The 23,969-nt window shown below is 39.9% G+C and overlaps 1 protein-coding gene across 4 annotated transcripts in view; it reads left to right on the forward strand.

Annotated features, from left to right (window-relative positions):
• Positions 1–23,969, forward strand: part of EIF2A (eukaryotic translation initiation factor 2A) — a 53,450-nt gene that overhangs the window by 18,904 nt on the left and 10,577 nt on the right. The window contains exons 3-10 of one of the 4 annotated variants that reach the window (XM_080657524.1): positions 6,120–6,194; positions 10,260–10,378; positions 11,949–12,048; positions 12,386–12,468; positions 14,957–15,030; positions 15,155–15,299; positions 15,492–15,608; positions 18,804–19,375. In XM_080657524.1, the coding sequence (XP_080513650.1) occupies positions 6,120–6,194; positions 10,260–10,378; positions 11,949–12,048; positions 12,386–12,468; positions 14,957–15,030; positions 15,155–15,299; positions 15,492–15,608; positions 18,804–19,375 (1,285 nt within the window). Of the gene's footprint in view, positions 1–6,119; positions 6,195–10,259; positions 10,379–10,785; positions 10,817–11,948; positions 12,049–12,385; positions 12,469–14,956; positions 15,031–15,154; positions 15,300–15,491; positions 15,609–18,803; positions 19,376–23,969 lie in introns of those variants that run through there. The other 3 variants (XM_080657525.1, XM_080657527.1, XM_080657526.1) reach the window with 3 other exon arrangements.

Genomic DNA, 23,969 nt, shown 5'->3' on the forward strand with positions numbered 1-23,969 from the left:
TCCACAGAGAAGATTTCCCTCCCGATTAAAAAAGTGGTACACATGGGTACTGGTCCAGCCCGTTCTGTGCCTCTGCCCCTCTTACCATTCTCAGAGTGTTTACTTCTCTAGATCTAGGACTTCCATTCAGCCAGCTTTCAGGCATTCTGGATGATGGTTGTTCTGTATTTTAGATGTAATTTTGATGTGTTTGCGAGAGGCACTGTGGTTGTGAGTACATGCGTTTATCTTGGTTCTCCCCAGATTTTCTGACTTATTAAATCTGAGGTGGGGGCCAAGAAGTGGAATTTTTGTTGTTGTTAGTTCTCAGGTGATTTGAAAAGCACTACTCTAGAAAACAGGAATCTGTGCCAAAACTTTTGTGCTGGACTTCATTGCAGTATGCAGCCTAAGGCTTCAAGAATGAGGGGGATAGGAAATGAGCTAAAGAAGTAAAACCAAATATGGTATGGGGTACACTGAGCTAACCACAGATTCCCAGAGTACAGCCAGGTTGCTTGGTCATGCAGAATGTCTCCAGAGAGGCTATATGAACCACTGTGCTTCCAAACAATCTGCTGTGGAGAAGAAGAGTAAGAAGTGTATCTGCAGCCACAGCTTCTCTTGGTGTGTTAGGGTTGTATCTGAATGCCAGAGCTCCTCTTCTGCTACTGCACTTGGCATAATGGAAGCCATGCTGAAATATGGTCCTCACTCATGAAGAGTCTGAGGCAACCAGTGGTGTTAGAAGATGAGGTGGTCTCTTCATTGACTAGCTCAGTGGTCGGCAAACTGCGGCTTGCGAGCCACATACGGCTCGCGCGCCGCGGTTTGCCGCTCTGTTGACTAATGAGTTTGCCGATCACTGGGATAGGGGCTTAATCACAAGGAACAACAACAGCCTGTAATTATTGGAATCGAGAGTCTAGGTGAGTGGTCGGCAAACTCATTAGTCAACAGAGCTGCAGTTTGCCGACCACTGGACTAGCTGATGCCTGGGAGCAGGAAGGGTTAGGTGAGTCTGAAAAGGCACATAATGAGTCCAGTACAATCTCAGCATCATTAAGAGTAGAATAAGGAAGCATTATGACATGGTACTTAACTTCTATGAAGGTAGAAAACAACAACAAAAACTGGCTCTAATCAAGCTTTTGGATGAATGGGTCTCAAATTTATTGGATATTAGAATGACATGAGGAGCTTTGAAAAAACCACATATCCAGTACTGGGTATTAAATAATAAGGAGTTATTGTTGATATTGTGAGATGAAGTGGCATGATGCCGATTATGTTTTTTAAAATGTTGTCATCACTTAGAGATGTATACTAAACTATAGTGTAAAATGGTATGGAATTGGTTTTGCTTTAAAATATTCTGGCATTGAGGAGAGGGAACCAAGATGGTGGCATAGATAAATGCTGGTACTCACGGCCTCCCACAACCACATCAAAATTACATCTAAAATACAGAACAACCATCATTCAGAACCACCTGAAATCTGGCTGAATAGAAGTCGTACAACTAGAGAAGTAAAGGAGAGTACATCGAGATTGATAGGAGGGGTGGAGGTGCAGAATGGGCTGGTCACCCATGTGTGGTATGTTTTTAATTGGGAGGGATATCCCCACTGCAGAGGCCTCCCATGAGAAGCAGGGGGTCCCAGCCCCATATCAAACCCCCAGCCCAGGATTCCAGAGCTGGGAAGTTAAGGGTCTCCATAACTTCAGACTATTAAAACCAGCACAGATTGTGATGAGTGACACAGAAATGCTGGAACCTCAGGCAGTTCTTACATGATTCTGCTTCCTCTGAGTTCCAGTGCCAGGTAGCGACTTGGGGGGATCCAGGGACATATGGGTAGGAACTAAACTGTCTGACATCAGGGCAGGAACTCGGGGACTTTCTCCCAAATGGGGGTGCTCACAGGGGTCATTGTTTCTGTGCTGGGACCTACCCTGTTACAGAGCCGACTGGCAGCCACATCTGAGTTTCCATTAGCGTGGCCCACACTGTTTGCTCTGCCCTGGTGATTCCCTGAGACCCCCACCCCATGCAATTTTCAGCTCCACTGAAGCTGTTGGCAGTGGCTTTTCCATATGAATAGCCTGTTCTGGCACAGGCTTCAGACCTTGCTAAAACCTCTCAAACAAGCAGCACCTGGTGTCAGCATGCCTCAAACCTATCAGTAAAAGGCCCAAGACCTGGCACTAGCACCAGCCTCTATTGCTTAACAGCTGGACCTCACCTGGGCAGTTCCAAGCTCAATACAAGTAGCAGCCATCTGCAGATCCCTCTGTAGATCCTGCCATGTGGCCCCAGGCAGTGGCTGACTTTGCATCTCCCAGAGGACCCAGAGCCAGTGCACATAGTAGACAGCTTCAGACCATACCTGATTATAATTCTAAACATCCACAAGCAACACACTCAAGGGGCAGACTCAGTGAGCACCAAAGCCCCACTGAAGCAAGTCCTGCTCTGTAGGAGTGTCTCCTTTACAGAAGCTCTTCCACTCTAGTGGCAGCCGGTCCTCACAGCCAATTGGCCTGGAGGTCAATTCCTCCCAGTGATGCTGACAGCAATCAGGGCTCAACTACAACAAGACTGTGCACACAGCCCACAAAGGGGAACACCTTGAGTGTCCAGCTCAGGAGACTGGGGAGGCTGAGCTACTGGGTCCTACAGGACACCAACCACACAAGGTGTAGCAGCTCTACCTAATGCATAGAAACAAATGAAAGAAATGGAAGCAAGCAAACTACTGGACACAGAGTTCAAAACAGTGGTTATAAGTTTACTCAAGGATCTTAATGAGAGCTTCAAGAGGCTTAATGAGAGCTTCAAGGGACCTAGTGAGACATTTAAGGATCTTAGTGAGAATCTGAGACATGAAAAAGTCACAAATAAAACATACAGTAACTAAAATAAAGAATAATTTACAGGTATTCAACAGTAGATTAAAGCATCCCAAAAATCAAATCAGTGACTTAGAACAGGAGGAAGCAAAAAATACCCAATCAGAAGAGCAAAAAGAAAAAATAATCCAAAAATATGAAGATAGTGTAAGGAGTCTCTGGAACAACTTCAAGCATACCAACATTCACATTATGAGGGTGCCAGAAGGAGAAGAGAAAGAGCAAGATATTGAAAACCTATTTGAAGGAATAATGACAGAAAACTTGCCCTACCTGGTGAAAGAAATAGACTTACAAGTCCAGGAAGCACAGAGAGTCCCAAACAAGAGGAATCCAAAGAGGCCCACACCAAGACACATCATAATTAAAATGCCAAGGTATAAAGACAAAGAGAATTTTAAAAACAGCAAGAGAAAAGCAGTTAGTTACCTACAAGAAAGTGCCTATACAACTGTCAGCTTATTTCTCAACAGAAACTGCAGTCTGGAAGGGAGTGGCAAGAAATATTCAAAGGGATGAATTGTAAGGACCTATAACCAAGATTACCCAGAAAAGCTCTAATTTAGATTTGAGGGTCAGATAAAGAGCTTTACAGACAAGAAAAAGCTAAAGGAGTTCATCAAAACAAAACGAGTATTACATGAAATGTTGGAGGGTATTCTTTTAAGAGGAAGAAGAAGAACCAAAAAAAGAAAAAATATGAATAACAAAATGACTATAAATACATACCTATCAACAGTTGAATCTAAAAATCAAAATAAACGAACAAGAAATCTAATGAACAAAATAAACGTGAATAAAATAGAATCAGAGGCATGGAAATATGGAACAGACTGACAAATCTCAGAGGGACGTGGGGAGGGGAGGCAGTAAGAGATTAACCAATTATTTTATATGCATATATGCATTGCCTATGGACACAGACAGTAGGGTGGTGAAGGCCTGGGGCAGGGTGGGAACCGGGTGGAGGGGGCCATTGTGGGGGGTGGGGCAATGGGGACATCTCTAATACTCTTAAAAATGAAGATTTTGTTTTAAATTAAAAAAATATTCTGGCATTAAATATAAAGGTGGGGAGTAAATAAAATAAAATTGGCCATGAGTTAATTATTTAAGCTTGGTGGGTTATCATACTCTTTCTCTTTTTTTGTGTATATATTTTAAGTTTTTCATTTAAAAGATTATGCCAGAAGGCCCTAGCGAGTTTGGCTCACTGGATAGAGCATCAGCCTGTGGACTGAAGGGTCTGGGGTTTGATTCCGGTCAAGGGCACATGCCGGGGTTGTGGGCTCAATCCCCAGTAGAGAGGGGGCAGGAGGCAGCCAACCAGTGATTCTCTCATCATTGATATTTCTATCTCTCTCCCTCACCCTTCCTCTCTGAAATCAGTAAAAATATGTTAAAAATAAACTATTATATCAGAAAGAAATAGACAAAATTTCCCAATTGCTAAGATTGAAAAAATAATTAAATTCTGAATTCTGTAATCTAGTAAGCTTGCTTTCAACCTTAAACACTATTCTAGAATAAGTTGTTAAAAGGACAATTTATAATCATGATATAAAGGGCTGATTATTAGAATCAAAATGAGCTTGATAAGAACAAATTGTTTTAAGTTTAACTCACTTCCTTTCTGAGTAGAATTTCCAGACACATCAGAATAGAACTATGAACATGATTTTGGCGAAGTATCTGAGAAATGATAGTCTTTTTGTTGTTGTTGTTAATCTTCATCCAAGGATATTTTTTCCATTGAATTTTAGAGAGTGCAAGGGAGGGAGGAGAGACAGAGAGAGAGAAACATCAGTGTGAGAGAGACTCATCAATTGGTTACCTCCTGAATGCCCCTTGACCAGGGCCAGGGATCGAGCATGCAACCAAGGTATGTGTCCTTGACCGGAATTTAACCTGGGACCGGGTCTGCGGGCCAGTGCTCTATCCACTGAGCCAAACCAGCTAGGTCGACAAAGATTTTTGGTTATATGATGGTAATGACAAAGTTGTCTTTGGTTAAGAGCTGTGAAATCAGCTGATTAATGAGTTGATTTTAGTTTGAGGGAAGGACTGTTGGTGAGCCACAGGATCTTAAGAGCTCATTCAGCATTCTTAATACTTAATTTAAATGATAGCTTAGGATGATGTTTTATACTTTATACATTCCATAAAGCTGTAAGGAATAACTAGTGTCTTAAAAGAGAAAAATCAAGATGTAAATACATCTCTGTAGGCTGGAATAATAGACCCAAACCTGTGTGGAATTGACTATGATAATTGTAAAGTTCTGCCTTAAGATTCAGAAATGATTTTGCAATATAGGATGAAGGACATCTTGGTCATAGCTGTTTATTGTAAGAGATAAAAAATAATATTTTGGTAACCACAGAATGTGTACAAACTTCCATTACTGTGTGATTGCAGAAACACAAATGTCATGTTCAGATGAATTAATGCAAAGATAATACCTTGTTTAAAAGCGGTGTAGTGGTTAGTTTTCAATGCACTATTGTTTAATAATTCAAATATTTATTAGCCATGAAGTTCTAATGTAATGTTGTGATTAACCATGGACATCAACATGTACACACATACAATTTCTGTTTGGATCCTCACTATCACTGGGAAATCATAGTAGCCATCTCCAGTTGAGAGATACAGTACTTAGAGTGTTGACCATTTGGTAGAATATTGCCAAAAAGTCAGTGTTTTCTGTGGAATCCTGCATCTGCATTTATTTAATGTGAAGATCATCATGTTATACTTTCTGTCTCTACATATTAAATCCAGGGGCACTTCTTAGCCACTTGAGGATATTCTATTCACCATTGTTTTTTATGCAAGTGGTCTGGGACATTCTTCACAAAGTCTTCCTTTTGAAATCCTTCACCCTCTCAGTTTCAGGGCTGATAGCTGAAACTTCCACATTCATTTACATTTTAGGGTTGTCACACAAACTAGATATTCACCCTAAAGAGCTTTCCCTCCCACCCCTTTAATATTGACCTGTTGGTATAAAAAAAATTTCCAGCTTACTTTACAGTGTTTGTTGAACCTGCATTTTAAGAGATAAAGTATTTTGGTAGACAAAAGCATTTTGGAATTATTTTCTAAAATTTATATATGTTCTTAGTTATTAAATTAGTAGTAAGATTGTGAACTTTTAATCAGTTGTGTTTTTTTTTAAGTATTAATGCTTATTAACTTAAACTTTTTTTTATTGTCCTTTTCAGGGAATCTGGGAAAAATTGCAAAGTCTATACTTTTAGTAAGGATGGGACCTTGTTTGCCTGGGGCAACGGAGAGAAGTTAGTGTTCATTTATATAAAATTTTATGTATGTGTCATGAATGTGAAACATAACCAGCATTATTAGAGTAATATGTATTTGGGTGTCATTAATAAAGTCCATCTTTTCATGTCATGATGCAGTTAGGTATTACCTCCAACATAACTTCCATGGCCTATCTCCAAAGTTGTTAGTTTATACATATATGCCTGATTCATTTGGGTTATCTAATTACTTAGAATTTAAAAGTAACATATGAGAAAGGGCAATTAATTTAATGCTGAATAACCTGAGAGGTTGTTTTAAATAGTGCTTTCGGTTATTGATTGGGTTTTTTTAAGTTCCGCACTAACACTTAGAAAATAATTCTTGCTTATTTATCTAAGTACTAGAAGCCTGGTGCATGAATTCGTGCACAGGTGGGGTCCAGCTAGCCCGCCCTGATCGGGGATGATTGGGCCGGGCCAGCGGGAGGGGAAGGGACGCGGGAAGTGGGAAGGGACGAGGGAGGTTGGCCAGCGTCCCTGCCCCAATTGAGCCGGGGGAGGCCAATCAGGGGCAGGGCCGGCCTGGGGGAGGGGCCAGGAGTGGTTGGCCAGCCGGCTCCACTACCTGGTCAAACTCCTGGTCGAGGGGACAATTTGCATATTAGCTTCTTATTATATAGGATTTGTAAGGCATTAAAAAATATGTTTAATATAGTCTATATTAATATACTTAAAGTAGCCGAAACCGGTTTGGCTCAGTGGATAGAGCGTCGGCCTGCGGACTGAAGGGTCCCAGGTTCGATTCCGGTCAAGGGCATGTACCTTGGTTGCGGGCACATCCCCAGTAGGGGGCGTGCAGGAGGCAGCTGATCGATGTTTCTCTCTCATCGATGTTTCTAGCTCTCTATCCCTCTCCCTTCCTCTCTGTGAAATATCAATAAAATATATTTTAAAAAAAAATATACTTAAAGTAATCAAAAGTATGTTTAGTATAGTCTATACTAATAATAGCCTAGGTGGTGTCACGCCCTCACGTCATCACAAGATGGTCACCACAAGATGGCCGTATGCACTGCAGAGGTGGGGCCTGGCGGCCACTTCGCACAGTAAGACCTTGGGGTCCCACGGCTCTATGTGGCGCGAAGGAGGCTGGTCCCAGTGTCTCCGCCACCTCGAGTGGAGGAGGCGGGTCCCGGAGGAGGAGGCGGGTCGTGGCAGGGAAGGGCAGTTGTGGGTGATCAGGCGGGCAGGGGAGGACAGTTGTGGGCGATCAGGCCGGCAGGGGAGGTCAATTAGGGGGATCAGGCCAGCAGGGGAGCAGTTAGGCGTCAATCAGACTGGCAGGGGAGTGGTTAGGGGGCAATCAGGCTGGCAGGCAGAAGCAATTAGGGGCCAATCAGGCAGGTAGGCAGGCGAGTGGTTAGGAGCCAGCCATCCCAGATTGTGAGAGGGATGTCCGACTGCTGGTTATCCCCCGAGGGGGTCCCAGATTGGAGAGGGTGCAAGCTGGGCTGAGAGACACCCCCACCTCGTCAATGAATTTCGTGCACCAGGCCTCTTGTATTATGTAAAATAATCAGATTACAAAATTGATCTTGCAAAAAAAGTATTTTGATTAAATGCTCATATTTTACTAAGAAAACCAGTCCTTTTGAATTTTTCCAGAGTCAGTATAAAATGTCAGTTAACAGAATCAGAAAGATGCCCAAGTATTTGTTGCTTGGTTTGAAGTTATTTTGTTGTTGTTTTTAACCAGATATAATAGCGTGTGTTTTTTTAATGGGGAAAATACATACATTAGTTCCAAAAGTACATTTTAAATGATTTTTACACAGTGGTAATATATTCTGAAGTCTTTCAACTATCAGGTCAGATTGGATTAAACACATGATTTTGAAAAATTAATGCTAAAAAGATTGTGTTACATTAGTTGGTTCACTTTTTATGACTATAAGCTGGCAGAATTAGCTTTTATTATTAAAAATATTAATCAGTTTTTTTATTTTTTAAGTTATTAAATCCAACCAATAAACTACTCTCAAATTATTAAGTATATAATCATGTTGAATCTTATCTACAATGTTGACAATCTGAATCTCAGCCTCAATGAAAAATGTACTCTCAAGATTTTATTATTTATTTTACTTATTTATATTTTGGTGAACCTGTTGTGGGTATTTGGCTTTTATTTTTTTAAATCCATATTTTAATTTATGCTATTTAAGTAATGAGTTCATAGAAATTTACTGTCTAATGGGACCTACCATACTTCTTTTCATTGTCTGTTATCTTTTTGTGGTAACCCTATCATGTTATCTTAGAGTTTATTGAATAAATCTGTTTTTACCTTGGTAGTTATTATAATTATTTTATTTATTTCACATCTCCACTTGGCTTTCTATTGGGTTCAACTTGGAATATTTTTATTTTTTTAATATTTAAAAAATAAATATTTTTATTTATTTCAGAAAGGAAGGGAGAACACCAGCCAGGCATCAACTCTGAATGTTTTTAATATGTCTCTATATGTTATGTCCATCTTTTTAATAGATATTTTCTGTATTTGGTTCTAGCATTTATTTCCTTAAAGTGCTGTGGCTCAAAGACATCATGTTCCTGGGGCAGGAAAAACATGTAGTGTATGTGGTCTTTGCTGAATTCATGGTTAACTAAGTCAGAAACTCTAGGTGATTTTTCCTTAAATATGTGATTTTTAAAAAAAAAATTAAAAATAAACACCCTTCATTAAACATTCTAAGAATAACTATTCAAGCTTATCAACTACAAAAAAGAAAGCTTTATGTATTCTAAAATATGAAATTCACAATAAGTTGTAAAAAATCTCATGTGTCTGTGTGTTAAAACAATATGCAGTAATCTTGCATTCTTACCAATTTCTGCTTATCCTGATGCAGTATCCTCAAACTTGAGTAGAACAAAGTAACTTTAAGGAATTTCTGGAATAAAATGGATTATCTCTCTCTCTCTTTTTTAACCCCAAAGAATACATAATAGCAAGTCACTAAGCTGGTTTTAAAGGTTAGCTCTGGCATTTATCAGTAGTATGATCTTGGGCAAATCACCAAATCATTGAATTTTTCATCAAATCAGTTTCACATTTGTAAAATTGAGATGATAATATCTATTTTATAAGGTGTTGTGAGGATGAAATAAGAAAATGTGATTAGACTAGAACAGGGTACATAGAAAGCATCAAAGAAAATGGAGTCTGGTATAGTTATTCTAATATTTATCATTATCATAACAAAATAACTCTTACACTCTATATCTTTTCAAGACTGGTTGTAAAATTTTAATAGGCAAAGTCTCTGCTGATTTCCTCAGGGGCTACTCAGTTTTTAAAATATACTTTTTCTGCCCAGCCAGTGTGGCTCAGTGGTTGAACAACAACCCAAAAACCAAGAGGTCACTGGTTCAATTCCCAGGTAGGGCCCATACCTGGGTTGGAGGCTCAATCCCTAGTGGGTGGGGGGAGGGGTAGCATGCAGGAAGCAGCTGGTCAATGTTTTTCTTTCATCAATGTCTCTATCTTTCTATTCCTCTTCCTCTTTTACTAAATACCAATAAAAACATACTTAAAACATACTTTTTCTGTGCGATGTAAGAACTCAGAAAGAAGGCAGCTTTCTACAAAGGCTCTCACCAGAAACCTAAGCTTCCAGCACCTTCATCATGGACTTCTTAGGCTCCAGAACTTTAAGAAATAAATGTTAGTTAAGCCAACAATAAAAATTAAAAATTAAATAAAATATGCTTTTGTTTTAGCACCTCTGTTTTCTCTTTGGTTTGATACAGCTTGTCTTTAGGTAGCTCTGTTCAATTAAAATCCTGTTGTGATTGTATCTTTCTATTAATTGCATGTAATTTCTAAATACCAGCCTTATAGAGGGGCCTTTTGTGTGTACTTTTTTTCAGTTAAGGTGTTTATTGGATATTTTGTAGAACTAACTGAAAATTGATTTTATGAAAAATAAACACTTAAAGAGTGATCTATATTTGAAAGAGTTAAATGTTTTTGATAGTGCTGGCTATTGTGAAACAGTATTTTGTTGCTGAAGTAATTTCTTTTGAAACCAGAATAAATATTATCAGTGTCACTAACAAGGGACTACTGCACTCCTTCGACCTCCCTAAGACAGTTTGCCTTGAATTCTCACCAAAAAACACTGTCCTGGCAACGTGGCAACCTTACACTAGTAAGTATTTTCCAATTATAAAAATATTCTAACAGGCCCAATTCAATTCAGTGGGAAAAAATGAGAATTTATAACTTACAAGAAAGTAATTAGTCTTTATGATAGTAAATAGCGTGTGAATTAGTGAATCTTGTATTCCCCAAATATAATGTACTTTAAATAATTGCAAGGTATAGTAGGTTAGTGAAAAGATGCATCATGAAATAGAGCAAAAGAAAAAGCCAAGGGAAATTTTAGGAAGTAAATAACACTGTATAGAGAAGATCTCAAAAATTAATAATAATAATAACCGTCAAAATAAAAGCATTTAAAAATGTTTTTATTGATTTCAGAGAGAGGAAGGGAGAAGGAGAGAGACAAAAACATCAGTGATGAGTGAGAATCATTGATGAGCTAACTCCTGCACGCCCCCCACTGGGGATCAGGCCCGCAACCTGGGTATGTGCCCTGACCAGGAATCAAACCCTGACCTCTCCTGGTTCATAAGTTGATGCTCAACCACTAAGCTACGCCGGCTGGGCCATGTTTCTTTTTCTAGTAGATAACTTTGAGTACTCATGTGCCAGACACTGTGTAAGTATTTTGTTTTCATCATCTTATTAAATTCTTAAATAATGTGTATCTGAATCTAAAATATGTTTCTTAAACCCTGATACCAATTCCCAGTATTTTATTACTCATCTATGAAGCACAGCTATATAAAATGTTCACATAACATATATCTCTAAAAGTGTTAGACAATGGCACACCATTATTCTTTGTCATACCATACACATTTCTTATAAAAATGAAACAGCAAATAAATACAGAAAGAGACATTTAAAATGTCTTGGTTTGAATCTAGTGTACTTCCTCTTTATAATGATTATTTAAAATGTTTATTTTAGCTGGCCTGTGTTGCTCAGTGGTTGAGCATCCATCAATGAACCAGGTTGTGGGCTAGATCCCCAGTGGAGCACGTGCAGGAGGCAGCCAATCAATGAGTCTCTCTCATCCTTGATGTTTCTATCTCTCCCTCTCCCTTCTCTCTGAAATCAGTAAAAATATATAAAAATAAATTAATTAAAATAAATAAGAGAAATGTGTTCTAATTATGTGGCTATTAAGCAAAATATAATAGTTCCTTGTTGGATTATAAACCTCTTGGGTGTGTTCTTCCAAGAGGCATGGACTCTAATGAATCTTCTTTTTTCAAGTAAATAAAAGGGAAATTGAAAATCATGAGTTATATAATTCTGTGTGTGTGACTTATAGATACAAGCTTTCATATAACACAATTTAATCTACTTAACAGTAAACCTCACTAAACAAGAAATCTCTTTTAAATATTCTTAAAATCCATAGTAATGAACTCATTTCAGAAATGCTGACCTTTTGCTCCAACAGCTGTCCTATTGTTATGACTTTAGGAATGGGTGAGTAAATCCATATTAAAGATATTGGGGAAAGTTGTTTTAAAGCAACTCTCTTACTTGATCCGTATAATCTTGTTCAAATTGTTTCTTAAAATGACATCTTTTTTACTAGTGTTAGGAGACAATTACTATAAAAAATGTTGTTTCTACTTCAGCTTCTAAAGATGGCACAGCTGGGGTTCCCAACCTACAACTTTATGATGTGAAAACTGGAACATGTTTGAAGGCTTTCATCCAGAAAAAGATGCAAAATTGGTAAGTAAATGTTTTAGAATACTTATTATTATTTACAAAATATTTTAAATATCTTCATTGTTATAATACTTGTTTCTTTGGCATTGGTTTAGAAAATAACTTCTCAGACCAAAATCTAGATCTATTCAGAAATTTGTATATAGGAATGTAATAAACACTTGATCTTTCTTTTGTTTATTAGTATTTTGTCTATTATATATACTGACTAAAACTATTAGTAACTGACTTAACATCATATTGTAAGTATTTTTCCTTAAATAGTAAGCAATATTACAAATGTTAACATGTGGTATTACATTCTATTTAAATGTTTTTTTATATTTTCTTTTCAATGTAGGTGTCCATCCTGGTCAGAAGATGAAACTATTTGTGCCCGAAATGTTAACAATGAAGTTCATTTCTTTGAAAATAACAATTTCAGTATGGAAATATTTATGAAATAATTTTATTATTTACTATAAATGTATATAGTTTTTATTGCTTTCTATGTATCATAGAGTTCTCTAAAATACTGTTACTATATTAATACATTGCTGTATATTTATACACATACTATATGAAAACATAAAATGTATTAAAATTACTATTATAGTTATTCATTTGAATAACATAAACACTAGTGAAATTTTATAACACAAAAATTTTCTTTTATAATAACTAATTATTCCCTAAATTTCTATTAAACCAAAACATTTTAAATGTCTCTTTCTGTATTTATTTGCTATTGAAATTCTGTGATACAAGTGAATGTTTCACTGTGTAGAATTTGAAACACAAAATTAGACACCTAGTCCCAATAACCATAAACTCATTGCCAATCCTATCATATCCATCTGTCCATCTTCCATCCCTCTTATTCTGCTACAACAAATCCTAGAGATCATATAATTTTACCTATAAATATTTCAGTATGTATCTCAGAAGATTAGGACTCTTAAATTTTTTATGACTTAGCCAAAAGACCATTATCCCAGACTATAAAATATCTGTTCAGCGTTAAATTTCTAATTATCACAAATGTTAGTTATTTTAAAACTTATGATCCAAATAAGATTTTTCACATTGCAATTGACTGATGTATCTTTTAAGTTTTTTTTAAGCTACAGGTTCTCTCTCCATCTCTTCTTTTCCCTCTTGCAGTTTATTTGTCCTATATATTTTCCCATAGTTTGAATTGTATCCCATTCTGTAATTAAACTTGTTCATCTGTCCCCTATTAGTAACTCATTTGGATCTAGAGTTGGTCAATTTCAGCATCTTTTCTGGGAGAGATGAGGGTAAGACTACATCATAAGACAGTATTGAATTATTTTATCAAGAAGCACATACTGTCTTACTGTCTTTAATTTTGTAGGGTTAACTGACATTAATGTTCAGTGCCTAGATTCATTATTTCATGAGTGGTTGCAAATTGGTGATTGTCTGATTATCCTCCTCCCCTCTTATTTATTAGCTGTACTACTTCCATAAAGAGAAATTTTCTCGTCTACTATTTGGTTGCCTAGTAGTACTATATATATAGGAAAGGCAGGATCAATATTCTTTCCTTTTATCGCTTTTGAAATAATGAGTTCTTTCTCTGGCAATCTTCATTGCAACCAATTGTTCCCCTGGTCCCCCCCGCCCCCCACCCCAATCTTTATGAACTATAAATTTAAACGTGTTTCAGTCCATTGCAATTATTATTCTTATTGGTGCTCATATTATCCCATGATTGGTCAATTAGTTGTTAATGACTATTTTGCTAAATGGTAAGACAAGCTGTTCTGAGACTACCGTGTTTATTATTTCCTGCTATATCCCTAGAATCAGTCAGTTCTTTGAAATACTCTGGTTTCTTTGAGTGGAAAATGGTATTTAGAGACCACAATATGCGTGTATAGGGGTTCTTATTACTGTTGTGTTGATGGTTGTTTTTAGGCCTTTTTCTGTCTTTTATATCTTATATATGTATTGCCTTTTGCCAATACCAGGAATCCTGGTTCTCTGGAATTTCATTTGCTTTTTTTTACATGAACCACATAATATTCTTAGAATAGCAATACCAACAGTAATACCAATAACATGATTACTGAAAATAATTCAGAGAAAAAGTTTTGCAGTTTCTTTTATCCTTAGGGTATCCCATTAGTGACTGTACACTTTTGAGTATATTACAATAGAGGAGGAATTGGTAACTCCATTCACATATACCAAAGGTGGCATTATTCACGTAATCTTTATAGCTGTACACTTCATTATCTTGCTTTTGAGGCTCATTGCAGCCCCCACTGATTTTGGGTTCACTTGCTGGCTTATGTTGCCTGCCTCTTTGTGAGCATGCCAAAAGAAGGGGGCTGCAAATTTGAATTTGAACAAAGGAAGAATAATAGCTCTTGATCCCATTAACTAGGGAAGCAGTATTATTCATAACATGGGTTCTGACTGCCTGGCACAGAGTTAGAACTCAAAAAAATGTCCACCATTGTTACTCTTGTGATCATTATTGTCATGTAATTAGTTACAGAATATCTGTATCCACATTTTACATTAGGCTAAAGTAATCTTTCCCATCTAATGGGCTCTAAAACTACTTTATTTCAGAAGTTGAAGAGAAGGGAATTGAGGTTTATTAAATACTTACTATGTGCCTGATACTGTGCTCTTAAAAATCAATCACTAGGAATTAGGTGTATAATCTCATTACTTGCCCAAACTCACACAACTAATAAGTGACTGAGTAGGAATTCAAGTGTAAGTCTGTCTACTCCCAACCATGCTTTTTCCACTACTTTGCTCTGCCTCACCTGTATGAGACTACAATGATCAGTATTGTGTATAGTTACACTAACCTTTTAAAATGCATTCAGAATTTAGCATTCGCTATTAGCATCTCTCATCAATCTAACACCTTTTCTTTTTTTCTTAGATACAACTGCAAATAAATTGCATTTGCAAAAAATTAATGATTTTGTGTTATCACCTGGACCCCAACCATACAAGGTAATGGCTATGTTTTTGTTTGATTATGTGGAATATTATAAGATTAACTCTTCTTAGTTTTTAGTGATATCCATCTTAGTTTATATGCTTCATAAATTAAATTATTCATGTCTGTGTATCATAGGTGGCTGTTTACGTTCCAGGAAGTAAGGGTGCACCTTCATTTGTTCGATTATATCAGTACCCCAACTTTGATGGGCCTCATGCAGCTTTAGCCAATAAAAGTTTCTTTAAGGCAGATAAGGTTACAATGCTATGGAATAAAAAAGGTATGATAAATATATTTTCTCTCATTTTGTTTATCAAGTATTGATTTAGACTTGATTCCTTTTTGTATAAGAGAATGTATCAATGCTTATTTAATGAACTTTTACATGGCTCTATTATATTATTTAATATATTTTTTATCACCATTAGGTTGATTTGTGTTTTAAATCTAATTTAAGTTTTTACTGTTACAGCTACTGCTGTGTTAGTAATAGCTAGTACAGATGTTGACAAGACAGGAGCTTCCTACTATGGTGAACAAACGCTGCACTATATTGCAACAAACGGAGAAAGTGCTGTGGTGCAATTACGTGAGTATTTCAGCCATCTTCCTTTGATAAAAACAAGGACAGTGAAAAAGATGATATAGCCCAGCTGGCATGGTTCAGTGGTTGAGTGTTGACCTATGAACCAGGAGGACATGATTCGATTCCCGGTCACAGTAATGCCCAGTGGGAGGTATGCAAAAGGCAGCTGATCAATGATTCTCTCTCACATTGATGTTTCTATCTCTCTCTCCCTCTCCCTTCCTCTCTCTGAAATCAATGAAAATACATGTTTTTTTTAAAAAGATGATGAAATCTAAATTCTTGATCAGGTGATAAGACTAACATGTTTTATAACCTTTATGATAAAATTCCTCTTGATTAAGAAACTTAAAATCATTTCCAGACACACCTGATTTTGGCATAACCCAGTTAATTTAGTTATGCTAGTTCTTTAGTAGGAAACTTCCTAAGTCAGGCAATTCAATTGCTATAGCTCTCTGGGGACTTTGAACTTATTAGGACAGTAAGTTGATCTAGTGAGTTTAGCACCATCTTCAGTACTGAAGAATGTTAGTACTTCATCTTTGTTTTGTTGAGCTAAATTAACTATAGAATAATACAGATCTAAAATTCTGGCAACTCCCTAATTTTTTCATTTTGAATTGAACATATAAAGAAAACTTTCTAGTGAAGTCACAAACAAAACAAGAGTGACTCCCCGTTCCACTCTTAGTTAACATTCTGAAAGATCTACTTAGTGTAACTGATCAAAAGATAACATATATAGCCCGGCTGGTGGCTCAGTGGTTGAGCTTCGACCTATGAACCAGGAGGTCAGAGTTCCATTCTTGCTCAGGGCACATGCCCGGGTTGTGGGCTCCATCCTCAGGAGGGGGCATGCAGGAGGCAGCCGATCAATGATTCTTTCTCATTATTGATGTTTCTATCTCTCCCTCTACCTCTCTAAAATCAATAAAAATACGTATTTTTTTAAAAAGATAAAGTATGCAGTCTTATTTATTTTTAGTTTTTAATCCTCACCCAAGGATATTTTTTTCCATTGATTTTTAGAGAGAGTGTATAAGAGAGAGAGAGGGAGGGAGACAAGGGGAGAGAGAGAGAAAGAGAGAGAGAGAGAAACATCAAGATTGGTTGCCTCCTGCACACACCTCAACCAGGGCCAGGGCTTGAACCTGCAGCCCAGATACATGCCCTTGACTGGGAATAGAACCCGAGACCCTTTGGTCCACGGACCATGCTCCTAAACACTGAGACAAACCGGCCAAGGCAAGTATGCAATTTTATTTTATTTTTTAAAAATATTTTTTTTTATTGATTTCAGAGAGGAAGGGAGAGGGAGAGAGAGATAGAAACATCAGTGATGAGAGAGAATCATTGATCGGCTGCCTCCTGCACACCCGCTACTAGGGATCGAGCCTGCAACCCAGGCATATGCCCTGACCGGGACTCGAACCCAGGACACTTCAGTCCACAGACCAACACTCTATCCACTGAGCCAAACCAGCTGGGGCAAGTATGCAGTTTTAAAAGGAAGAAGCAAAGTCATCTCTGCTCATAGATGAAGTCACCATATAAACAACAACCACTTAAACATAATGGAAGGAAAGATTTCATATATGTATAGCAACAAAAAACAAATAGTATAGGTCTGATGGGGAAAAAAACTTCTGAGGAACAAACTGTAATCTTGAAGAATTTTATAAAGATGTCATTCCTCTCCAAATTGATCTAAAAATGAAATTAAAATGCCAGTATATTTAACTAGGCAAGCAGATTCTAAAGTTGATATTGAAAAATAAACTTGCAATAATGTTTTGAAAACTGCAAAAGAAGAATAGAGTGGGGGAATTCTTATACTATTAGATATTAAGATGTAAGGCAGTTGTAATTAAGGCACTTTGGTTCTGGCTGGTTGGTAGCAGGTAAACAATGAAACAGAACTGAACCTAGAAAGAGATGCACATTTCCATTGCTGCTGCTGTGTAAGAAAGTCAGCATTTGAATCAATGGTGGAAAATACGGATTTTTTAATATGAGGTATGGGGACAACTGTCTAGCTATTTGGAACAAAACATTAATAGTGTTGCCTCTTTCTGTGCACTGAAAGATCATCGGTTCAATTCTCAATCAGGGCACATGGTGGGGTTGTAGGTTTGATTCCTGGTCTGCTGAAGGCAACTGATGAATATTTCTCACATCAATTTTTCTCTCTCTCCCTCTTCCTTCCTCTCTTAAAAAAAAAAAAAAAATCAATAATGCTGCCTCTTCACCAAAAGAAAATCCAGTTGGGCCAAAATATTATATCTAAAATTATAGAACTAGAAGCAAATATTTGTGATTTTTTTTCTAAAAATGGAAAAAGACTTTCTAAAGACTGAAGTTATGAGGGAAAAGGGATAAATTTAAATATATAAAAGTTATAGAACTTTGGGTTTTTTTTGTATGTGTTGTTTAAGAGAGAGAAACTTAATTTCAACAAAAATATTCAGAAAGCATATGCAATAAATATACCAGAGATGCCCTGGTGGATGTAGTTCAATGGTTAGAGTGTCAGTCCCCATGCAGATTCCTGATCAAGGGCATATACCCAGGTTCAGTTTCAATCCCCCGCTATGTCAACGTGCTTGTGGGAGGCAACAAATCAATGTGTCTCTCTTTCTCTCTCTCTCTCTCTCTCTCTCCCTCTCCCTCCCTCCCTCCCTCCCTCCCTCCCTCCCCCTCTCCCTCTTTCCTCCTTCCTCCCTCCCTTCCACTCTATCTAAAAATCAATGGAAAAAATACTATTGGGTGAAGATTAACCAAAAAAAAGAAAAGAAATATATCAAAGTTTTGCCTTTAGTGTAGAGGGGTTTATTTTTGTGGTGTGTCTTTTTATATAGCTCATATTTTTATTACTTTATGCATATACTACTACCAAGTTCAATAAAAACTAGTTGTTAATAAATATTAGTAATTTATGCTACTGTGAGCCCACATTGCCAAAATGTAAAAAAAAAAATGAAGGTTTATTAGGGATTCTTAAATTTATGATTATACATTAATTTTTATATACTGTATATCATGTAAAAATATTTTAATTTTAACATACCATGAAATTTTTTAGTTTGTTTTGTTTATTTACTGTTTGACATGTTTGAGTGTTATGTGCTTATAATTAGTGCTAATAAATATGTTCATATAATTATTGCTAATTTGGGTTTTATATTATTTTTCCAGCAAAAAGTGGCCCCATCTATGATGTGGTTTGGAATTCTAATTCTACTGAGTTTTGTGCCGTTTATGGTTTTATGCCTGCCAAAGCAACAATTTTCAACTTGAAATGTGATCCTGTGTTTGACTTTGGAACTGGTCCTCGTAACGCAGCCTACTATAGTCCTCATGGGCATATATTAGTACTGGCTGGATTTGGAAATCTGAGGGGACAGATGGAAGTATGGGATGTTAAAAACTACAAACTTATTTCTAAACCAGTGGCCTCTGATTCTACATATTTTGCTTGGTGCCCAGATGGTGAGCATATTTTAACAGCTACATGTGCTCCCAGGTTACGTGTTAATAATGGGTACAAGATTTGGCATTACACTGGCTCAGTCTTGCACAAGTATGATGTGCCATCAAATGTGGAATTATGGCAGGTTTCTTGGCAGCCATTTTTAGATGGAATATTTCCAGTAAAAACAATAACTTACCAAGCCGTTCCAAGTGACGTACCCAGTGAAGAACCTAAAACTGCAACAGCTTACAGACCCCCAGCTTTAAGAAATAAACCAACTACCAACTCCAAACTGGTAAGTCAAGCTTACTACTTTAGTGGGAAAAGGTTTTCCAGTGTGTGGAACTGTCTACACCTTTTTTTCCTCAGGCATATGCTTGTGTTACTTAGTACCTGATGAGAATATAAACTCTAGGGTAGAAACCATGGAGAAACTATTGCTGAAAATGGTGAACAGCTCATAGTAGATTGATAGAGTAGTTAATTTGAAACAATTCACATTTTGCATGTCTGGGAAAGATAACTATGAGTATAATATACCGGCTTTGTAGACTATGGGATCAAATTCAAAGGCCTGCCAGTTAGTCTGGCAGTGTAAGACCATGGTGACTGGAAGAGATCATGCCCTTTTTAAAGGCCACAGCAACCACACAGCAGTAGCTCATTGTTTCCATAGGAGATTTTAGTCCCACTATGCCAAAATGTTTGGTTTTTCAAGACTAAAAAACTTGAAAAGTTTTTTTTCAAGACTAAAACTTATGTGATCCTAATAAATCATTTTAGTCAAAGTAACCACTAAGGAGAAATTTTTGTTTGTATCTAATTACAGAAATTAGGTAAATGGCAAAGAAAATACTGTCAAGAAATTACTAGAAACAAAGATATTCTAGTTGATAACTTCACAAAAGAAGGGGATTACGTAATAGACAGAAATAAAAATATTGGGATTTTTCCCCTTGAAGAAAAAAGTTACTTTTTAAAAAACATATATATTTTTTTTATTTCAGAGAGGAAGGGAGAGAGATAGAAACATCAGTGATGAGAGAGGATCACTGACTGCCCCCACTGAGGGGGATCGAGCCCACAGCCTGGGCATGTGCCCCCGGCGGGAATTGAACCTGAGACCCTTTAGTCCACAGGCCAACTCGACCTCCATCCACTGAGCCAAACCAGCCAGGCAAAAAGTAACATTTTTTATAAGTAAACATCCTATCTAATAAAGAGGGAATATGCTAAGATGGCGGCACCCAAAGCCAATAAGGAGGGAATATGCTAATTGACTGCTCTGCCCTCAAAGATGGCAGCGTCCATAGCCAATAAGGAGGCAATATGCTAATTGACTGTCGCGCCCTCAAAGATGGTGGTGCCCACAGCTCCAAGATGGCGGCGCCCAGTCCCTTTGGCTGCCTCCAGTGTCCCCCAGATCTCTCAGACCCCCAGCCTCCCAGGGCCGGCCCGAGGTGCAGGCAAGCCTCAGATGGCGGCTGCCCAGCTGCCCAGGGCTGCCCGAGGCTGAGGTAACCAGGGCCGGCCAAGGCTTGCAGTGGCAGCAGCAGAGGTGTGATGGGGTGTTGCCTTCCCCTGATCACCGGTCACCTACCACCCCTGAGGGCTCCCAGACTGTGAGAGGGGGCAGGCCCGGCTGAGGGACCCCCCTGCAGTGCATGAATTTGTGCACAGGTGGGGTCCGGCCAGTCCGGCCCCAATCGGGGCGCATTGGGGCTGGGCCTGTCAGGAGGAGGAGATGACGGGAGGTTGGCTGGCTGGCCCGCCCCAAACTGGGCCAGTCAGGGCTGGCTGGCTGGAGGGAGGGGATGCAGGCAATTGGCCAGCAGGCCCTACTCCTGACTAGGGTTGGGGGGCCGATTGGGGGCAGGCTGGCCATAGGGCGGGGCTGTGGGCCGTGGGCTGGCCAGCCCTGCCCCCAAATGGTGTGGGGGTGCCAATCGGGGGCCTGGGGAAGGGGCTGCGGGAGGTTGGCTGGCTGGCCCCACCTCCTATTGGGGTGCAGGGGGGCGCTCAGGGGTGGGGCCAGCCAGGGGGAGGGCTGCAGGCTGATCAGAGTGGTGGTGGCCCATTGGGGGTGAGGCCAGCCAGGGGGAGGGGCTGCAGGAGGTTGGCTGGCCAGCCCTGCCCCCTATTGGGGTGGGGGGCGATCAGGGGCGGGGCCGGCGGGGGGGACGGGCTGCGGGCCTATCATGGTGGGGCGGGCTGATCGGGGGTGGGGCTGGCTGGGGGGAAGTTGATGGGACGTTTGGCCGGCTGGCCCTACCCTTGATTGGGGTGGGAGAGTCGGGTAGTGGGCAGTACTTACTAAAGTGTACTTTTGAGAACAGTAACTGGGAAGAATGGGAAAAGAGCAGGTTTGAGCAGAGGAATAAGTAAAGCTGCAATGCTGGCCAGGGATCAGCCTCAGATAACCACAGAGAGCTCTTGGGTCAATGGGGAAAAAAGGAGACATATGTACCTGATTGGGCCGATTTGCTGGCCACAGTGGGCATCATAGTGATTGGTCATTACAATTGTCACGCCATTATGGTCGCTTGCTTTTTATATATATAGATTATACTTAAGTATTTATTCATTTTCAAAAAAACCCTTCACTTTTATTATGTGTTCATCAAAACAGTCACATGAAAATTGATGTAACTGAAGAACCAAATTTTATTTTATTTATTGACTAGAGGCCTGGTGCAAGAAATTCGTGCATGGGGTCGGAGGGTTCTCCTCAACTCAACCTGCACCCTCTTCAATTTGGGACCCCTCGAGGAATGTCCAACTGTCTCTTTAGGCCTGATCCCGGTGATGGGACCGGGCCTAAACGGGCAGTCGGACATCCCTCTCACAATCCAGGTCTGCTGGCTCCCAACTGCTCACATGCCTGCCTGCCTGATTCCCCCTAACTGCTTCTGCCTGCCAGGCTGATCACCCTCTAACCACTGCCCTGCCAGCCTGATTGACACTTAACTGCTCCTCTGCCGGCCTGATTGCCCCTAACTGCCCTCCCCTGCCAGCCTGGTCACCCCTAACTGTCCTCCACTGCAGGCCTGGTTGCCCCCAACTGCCCTCCCCAGCAGGCCTGGTCTCCCCCAACTTCCCTCCCCTGAAGGCCTTGTCCCTCCCTACTGCCCTCCCCTGAAGGCCTGGTCACTCCCAATTGCCCTCCCCTGCAGGCCTGGTTGCCCCTAACTGCCCTCCCCTGCCGGCCCGGTCACCCCTAACTGTCCTCCCCTGTAGGCCTGGTCTCCCCCAATTGTCCCTCTCTGCAGGTCTGGTCCCCCCCCACAACTGCCCTCCTCTGCCGGCCTGGTCACCCCCAACTGCCCTCCCCTGCTGGCCATCTTGTGTGTTGGAGTGATGGTCAATTTGCATATTACCTCTTTATTATATAGGATTTTTAATCCTCACCGGAGGACATGCTTAGAGAGAGAAAGTGAGATACAGAAACATCAATCAACTAGAGGCCTGGTGAATTAATTCGTGCATGGGTGCGGGCCCTAGGCCTGGCCAGTGATTGAAACGCGAGTGTCTGGCATGGAAGGGAAAGTCCCAGCTGACCTCTGGGCCCTGGGTAGCACCTGGGTTCCCAAGCCCCCGCAGACCCCCCTCCACCTGAGTCACAGCACCCGAATCCCCACATGGAGATGCAGTAAGCGCGGCTGGATGCTGCGGGTCAGGGTGCAGCGTGGGCCTCTCGGGTGCCCAGCGGCACTGCATGGAAGCTGGGCAGGCAGCGTGCTTTCTCCTAGCCGGTCTTGAAGACAAGCTCCTGCATGAACCCACAGGAGCCCAACCAGCCCCTGTGGTCCCGGCAGCTGAGGCCCCGCTCACCCGAAAGAGGCCTTTCAGGTGTGGGGCAAGCTCCTCGCGGATGCCCAGCACCTGAGCACAGGGGCTTCCCTGGCACTAGAGCCCTGTTGTCCAGGTGAAGAGTAGCAGGGGGAGTAAGAGCGAGCTCAGCAGACAGCCTGCATTCTCACCACACCTCCATCCCCATCAATAGCTGGCAAAAAGTGGCAGTGTGTCACTGACGCCCGCCATGTTCCACGCTGCCCCCTGGCAGTCAGCGCACGTCATAGCGAGCGGTCGAACGACCCCCCCAAAGGGACAATTTGCATATTGGGCTTTTATTATATAGGATTGCCTTTCGTACATGCCCCAACAGCAGATCAAACCCCAAACCAGGAATGTGCCCTGACCAGGAATAAAACCTGCTATCAACTGAGCTACTCTGGCTGGGCAAAGAAACACATTTTATTAGTGAGGATGAAATATGTACAGTGGTGACATAAAACTAAAACCAGAAAAGCTCATGGTGCATAGGTGCTGTGTGGATTTTTGTTTTGTCTTAACTAAAAGTCTGTCAGTGGCTACATGGTGTGGAAGAGATTTGTAACTTATTCTTTCTTCTTGCATCATTATTTAATTGCTTTGTCATTTAAAAAAATATTTTTATTGATTTCAGAGAGAAAGGGAGAGGGAGATAGACATAGAAACATCAATCATGAGAAGGAATCATTGATCAGCTGCCTCCTGCACACCTCACACTGGGGATCAAGCCAGGCATGTGCCCTGACTAGGAATGGAACTGTGACCTCCTGGTTCATATGTCAATGCTCAACCCCTGAGCCATGCCAGCCAGTCAGCTTTGTCATTTTGAAGTTTTTTTGAACTGAGTAGAAACTTTTCTGTCGAAGCAAGGTACTATACAAGAGCCCCTTATTGAAAGGATTCTGATGTATAAAACAAATGTTCAGCACATTGTAGTTTATCTTAACTCTCATTGTACTCAGAGTGGAGACAAAAAAAAAGAAGTGACAGAGGTTTATCCTCCAAATTTCTCTGTTCTACAAATGTGGGTTTGTATATACAGGCTGAAGCAAACATAG

This window comes from Plecotus auritus, assembly GCF_963455305.1.
Source record: "Plecotus auritus genome assembly, chromosome: 2".
NCBI classification, from domain to species: Eukaryota; Metazoa; Chordata; class Mammalia; order Chiroptera; family Vespertilionidae; genus Plecotus; species Plecotus auritus.